This window comes from Crocodylus porosus, unplaced genomic scaffold, assembly GCF_001723895.1.
Source record: "Crocodylus porosus isolate Cpor-Errol unplaced genomic scaffold, CroPor_comp1, whole genome shotgun sequence".
Classification (NCBI taxonomy): Eukaryota; Metazoa; Chordata; order Crocodylia; family Crocodylidae; genus Crocodylus; species Crocodylus porosus.
Genome location: NW_017728948.1, coordinates 34,275,107 through 34,281,162, shown reverse-complemented (window position 1 = coordinate 34,281,162; position 6,056 = coordinate 34,275,107). Strand labels below are relative to the sequence as shown.

Below are 6,056 nucleotides of genomic sequence, written 5' to 3'. Positions count from 1 at the left end.
TAATAGTAAAAGACCTTTATTGCTGGTGAAGATACACAAAAGAGAAAAACCCCTCCAATGAGTCTGCAGCAATTGCACTACATCATCTTTTAAAATTATAAATAGAACACAGGTGACATGAAATTCACTGAGTCTTAAAGAGTCACCCTAGTTATGACTATTTTTTCTCTATTCATTTCATATATGTTTCAGTCATAGTGTCCACAAAACAGCAAAATGACCTAGGTCTGAAAATTAGTAGAGGAACTCCTCTTGGTACGTTCCTTAAAAAATTAAGTATTTCTCTGAAAGGCTGTGTATTGTGGCTTGGCAGGTGGGAGTTTGTTGTAGCTAAGTACTGTAGAATGTTTGGTTTGAATGAAAAACCTATAGTTAAAAAATACATTCTTGTCATTGCATTTTATTTATTATTTAGTTTTCATTTTGTTTTTACATGACATTCACACATTAAGGACAACATCAAAAATAATCTGGGCAAGCTGGCCTTGAAGCTGAACCTCCATCACCACTGGGCAATGAAAAGATTATACGTTAAAGTTTAGTTATTAAAATTCTCTTCATAAATGAAAATAAATAAAGACATTTGGTTCAGCTTATAATAAAGTATTATAAAAGCTGAGCAGGAATGTCCTGTGTTCCTATTATCTTTCTAAATGTATCCACTATGGATATAAGCATATACTTAAGTCATAACTTATCTGGAACTAGTTTCCAGGCCTGCAGAGACAAAACCAAACAAGTGGATAACTAGCAAAAGGATTATATAACATTTGTTATCTATATGACCATGCTGGATGGTGGGTTTTAAGAGTGAGCGTGTGGGGGTGAAGTAGAATGATGTTTGTAAGAGACAACATTACAAATATATTGTTTTTTTTTCCCTAAACGGTGGGCAATACCAAACTAACCAAAACTACTATAATTTTTGTCCCTTTATTTTAGTGATATTTTATAATAATATTCCACTTAAGTTTTGCACAGTATGGGCTGACATATATAAATTATTTTCTCTCTCTCATTTGAAATAGTTCATGAACAGAATAAACAAGCTTCATTCTTTTGTCCCAGTGCCATTGAAATGCTAAGGTAATTATATAAGGGGTAATTATTTCCAATTCAACTAGATTTTATTCTGAAAGATCATACTAACATTTGCTGTAAATTAAATCAAAGACTAGCTGCAAAAATCTTGAGTAACTGAATGCCAAGAAGAAAAAATGATTCATTCTTTCTTGTTTTTTATTTTTCCTTTCAAGACTCTCATTTTCCTCTGCTTCACAGATGGTTTTTTAATGGTACTCATTTTTAGCTTCTTGTTTTTCATTTGCCTTTGCTTTCCGTCAGCTCTGCAAAATCAAATCACAAATACATTGTCAGAGTATAGTAAATTGTACAATAGGGTAAATGCACACAGAAACACAATTAACTGAAGCTACCATTCAAAAGTGTGGTCACAAAAAAGCTAAATGAAAAAGAAAAACAAAAAAGATTAAGTGCATGTGAGATTTAAATTAACTTCCTAATTCATAAATTAATCTACTTTTACTCCATTAGTGACATATACCATATTTTGCATGCAGCATGCCCCAGAGTACAATTTGCAGCTTTAACAGAGGCTCTATCAGAAGGACTGCATTTTAGTAGTAGGCAGGGGAAAATTCATCAAGTAGCAGAAACACATTTGATGGAACTTTAGTCATTGCTTGATTAGAAAAAGACTGAGTAACGCAAGACGGCAAACAAATATTGCTGCTAAATAGCACTACCTGAGCTAACTGTTAGATCTGAGTGCTTCAAAGATCACAAAAAATCCTAATACAGAGGAGACTAACAAGAAGAAGGATCATATTGAGCTGTATACATTGAAACACATCCATTTGTCTATATAAGCAAGCCTGCTCTAAATGAAAAAGTTCTGCACTTCTTAATATCCAGGCTGAGTTAGCTAAGAAGCACGGCCCAGAAGGAGATAACAGATCCTAGTTGTAGTCACTTATCTCATAGTGGTGTTGGAAATGACCTTGAAGAGCCATTTTTTGCAATTAGCAGGCCTATCAGATACAGAGACATAACTGTACATGTTGCTCCAGAAATTGAGCAAACTTATGTCAGTGGAGATGACATGGCTAGTAAAGCCTAAGAGTTTGCAATTTAATTCTGGAACTAGATAATTTTCGGACACAGCTGGAGAGTCAAAGTTTTTTTTTTTTATGGTACTTGATACCCTTTGGACATGGCTAAGAAGTCTACCAAAGGTCTCTGCCTGAATCAAGAATGCCTCATTTACTGACCTCTCCAAATACCACATAGGAAGTACTATCTAGCTTGGCTAAAATATCAAAGAGTGACCTCCTTGCACCACTTCTAAAGGAATTCTTAAAGCCTCAGCAGAAGGAATAGAATAATTACTCTTATTCAGAAAAGAAGAAATATCAAGTGAAACCTGAGGGTGAACATACTATTTCCTATTACTGTCCCCTCTTTACTCGATGCCTTGTGTAGTACTTGCAGAAAATAAATATACAAGCAGCTGTAATGGCCTTGCAGACTCCACAACAGAAGAGGACATACTTCTGCCTAGATGGAAATGGAGGAGTAAAATGAGCCAAGTCCATAGAAGCCAGTATGGCCAAGATTGTATTCCACCTGCGTATGGTATCTGTGGTCAAGGAAGAGGACTCCATGATATCTAAGGGCTTTTTTAAAAATGATACTCTTCTCAAAATCACTTTCATAGATTGGTTCGGGGATAAAAGAAACAATTCTGAGGAAGGGTGCTGTTGCTATATTCTTAAAAGAGGCTTCCCTTTTCTTTTCAAGGGGATGCTGTTGTCTCTGGAGTAGAAGGGAAGTGAAAAAATCCTGAAACAGGCTGAGATAGAGGTGAGAGTAAAAGATGTTTCCACCATAAGCTGAAGCAGCAGCAACTGACCCAAAGTACAGGGGAAGAAAGAGTCTAAGCCACAGATCAAACTTGTTTCAATGAGGGTTAGGTGTTAAAGAAGTTAAGGAGACCCCAAACCAGGTCATAACCTCAGAGCACTGGCTAAGTAATTTTAGAAACAGCAGGAACTGCTTTTCAGAGAACTTCAGGTAAGTAAGATGTGTAACAGAAATATTTTTAAATAAAAACGTCTGATCTTTTTATTGTATTTTGGGAAAAAGGTCCACATAGAAAGCATTTTTCAGGACTATGCTCCTCTTCAAGGCAAAAAAGAACTTAATATACTCAATGATTAAGGCAAGGGTTGAAACCTTTTGCCAGCATGGGCCACCCATTGCTACCCAGCCCCTCCAGTACGGGTCACAAATCTCCACTCCTCCAGAACAGCCAGTTGCCTGCACTTACCCTTGTTGCTAATCCCCATCCCCTCTGCAGCAAGGGTAAGTACAGATGCAGCAAGGCAGCAATTTGAGGTTATTCCACAACTGTACCTATACATTTATTAAATACCATATTTACTCAAATATGAGGTGTTTTCCTCCCATCTGCAAAGGGGGAAAAAACCTGTCTTATATTTGCATATGAAGAAGCAGCAGCAAGAGGCTTGCTGTGGCTCTGACTCTTGCGCTGAGCCCAGGCTGGGGACAAAGTCAGACCCACAACCTTCTGCCCCCGCCCCTTCCACTTTCTCTCTGCAGCTTCTACTTGCACCCTGTCCACCACTTTCTTCCCCCTTAGTGTCGGTGCAGCTTAACTTCAGCTTGGGCTGGGGTTTCACCCAAGCATGGAGCATGTAGAAATTCCTTCCCCTACCTGCAAATCAGCAGTGCCAACACCTGCAGCACTGCCTGCCTGGCCAATCAGCAGTGCCAACACCACTACATGGCCAAGAACGGGCTGAGCTTCCACATGCTGTACTCCAAGGACAAGATGGAACAGCCTGGGTGGTCTGACAGTAAGAACAGGGAGGAAAGAGGCAGAGACCAGAGAGCTGGGCACTGTGAGGGGAAGGAGCAGAGACTTGAGGCAAGTTTGCAGGGGATGAAGCAGCAGAGATTTGGGACAGAACTGAGGGAGCTGGGGGTGTAGGTGGCAGGGGGGCAAGAGGGCCACTTGACCTCCTCCCCTACAGCCACTGCTTTCCCCGCTGTAGCAATAGGGGAAATTGAAGACAATCCTCCCCAATACTTAAGATTCTATACCTGGAAAAATTATAACAAACATAAATGTTTCTTACATAAATCTAATTATTGGGGGGTCATCTTATATTTAAGTACAAATGGTAGCAACCATTTCTCATATTTGAGAGAAGCATTCCAAATAAATATTCCTGCACCATCACACTTACTGGTAAGCTCTTCTAGTCACAGAAAAATGAGGGCAGGTGCTGCGTTTGTGATCTGCTCCGCCACAGATAAAGCATCCAATCTGCACGCTCTCACAAGCATGGTCTTGAAGAGCACAGTGATTGCATGCGTTACAGTGAACCCAGGCTGCAGTAGGATAAAGAAAGGAAGAGGCTACATTTTATTTTTCAGTTTGAGGTCTTTGGGTTATTTTACTGCTGTCACAAAATTTTCCCCCACCATCAAAAAGCTTAGTTAGCTTTCTTTTTTATAAATATAGTAAATAGATACACTCTTCAGATATAATACAATCATGTGCCACACAATCATTAAAAGGATGACAGTTTTAATCACAAAAATATGGCACAGTTTTTAAAACAATCTGGTGTTACTGAAAAGCAGCAAAGGCAGCTACAGCCTTACATTAATAAGTATGATTATTCTCAACTATTTGAAACAGCTCCAAGCAAGGACACTTGCCTTCAAGAATCAGAGTTTACCTGACTGCTCCCACAAAACTATTTTAGAAGCCTTTGATATGTTTACAGAATGCAGCTGAAAAAAAAAATCAATATGAAAGAATATATATACAAAATTCTTATCAGGATGACAGCAGATTTTGAATTAATAAAGATCTGCCATAGTGAATAAGGAAAATTTAGTATACCCTGATTTGACAAGACACCACATTTTTACATAGTGAAATCTAGTAGACTAATGGGGGCTTGAATGGAAGTTACACATTTCTTTTTTCTCTTCATAGTCAATCATGGCTTGAAGTTTAACATAATTCCCAATTTTTGCCTTGATTTCTTTGGATTGTAACTTGCACAGTAAGAAACACTAATTACAAAAAATATTTATGTACTCACAAGGCTTTACACACTTTTGGCAAAGAACACAATGTCTCCATTGCCTACCATCCTAAAATGAAATCATAAGAAGTGTATTAATTTTAAACAGGCTCTTTTCAAGTACTACTAATTTATTCTTTTATTGTATTTACTCTATGTTTTAAAATGATATTATGCTCCAATGAAATGCTTCAATTTTTAGCTATTACATATTCATGCTCCCTATATATTCATAGATGGCTTGCGTATTGGAGGGGAAGGTCAGAAAGTTCTCCTACAAACAGTGAGCTCTAGCACCCCAGGCGACAGTTAGCATAACCGATGCCCCCTGAAGTATTGCACGTTCCCAATCACAGGAGAAATAGCATGTGGCAGCAGGCTCTTGATGAATGGGGTCTGGAGCGTACAAGGACAGGCACAAACTTTTGGTGTCCTCATTCCAACCCAAAGCAATTAGGAAAGAGAAAATAAATCCCACCAGACCCAATCTGCAGCCCACAGAAATCAAGACAATACCCGTACTGAGCTGCCCATGGCTCCCTACCAAAGATATACTAGCAGGATTAACATCAAAAGAGGTTTATAACCAAGCAAAACCACAAACTCTCTCACTGAAATGTCTGTCCAAAGAGAGAAAACACACTTACTTTTGATGTACATGAATTGCACGTTTTACAGTGCTGGTTCTCTGAACTCACATATCGTTGACAAAGAGAACAAAACCTGAAAAATATTACAAAGTATCGGCCTACTGCTTGCTGAAAAAGCCTTATAAGACATAGTAATAATGTTGAAGTGTTACTGTGGCCATGATGGTCTAGGTCAGGGGCAGGCAATTATTTTAGCTGAAGGGCCACTTAATAGGTTTTGGTGAGCTGTCAAGGGTTGCAAGGGTAGTCCCACCCCTTGACC

The 6,056-nt window shown here is 38.5% G+C and overlaps 1 protein-coding gene across 5 annotated transcripts in view; it reads right to left on the bottom strand.

Moving 5' to 3' along the window:
- Positions 1-6,056, bottom strand: part of ZCCHC4 (zinc finger CCHC-type containing 4) — a 22,476-nt gene continuing 16,420 nt past the window's right edge. For all 5 annotated transcript variants that reach the window (XM_019553295.1, XM_019553297.1, XM_019553296.1 and 2 more), the window contains 4 exons: positions 5,792-5,867; positions 5,163-5,214; positions 4,293-4,437; positions 1-1,346 (listed from right to left, as the gene is read on the bottom strand). In XM_019553295.1, the coding sequence (XP_019408840.1) occupies positions 1,223-1,346; positions 4,293-4,437; positions 5,163-5,214; positions 5,792-5,867 (397 nt within the window). In that variant the 3' untranslated portion in view covers positions 1-1,222. The remainder of the gene's footprint in view (positions 1,347-4,292; positions 4,438-5,162; positions 5,215-5,791; positions 5,868-6,056) is intronic.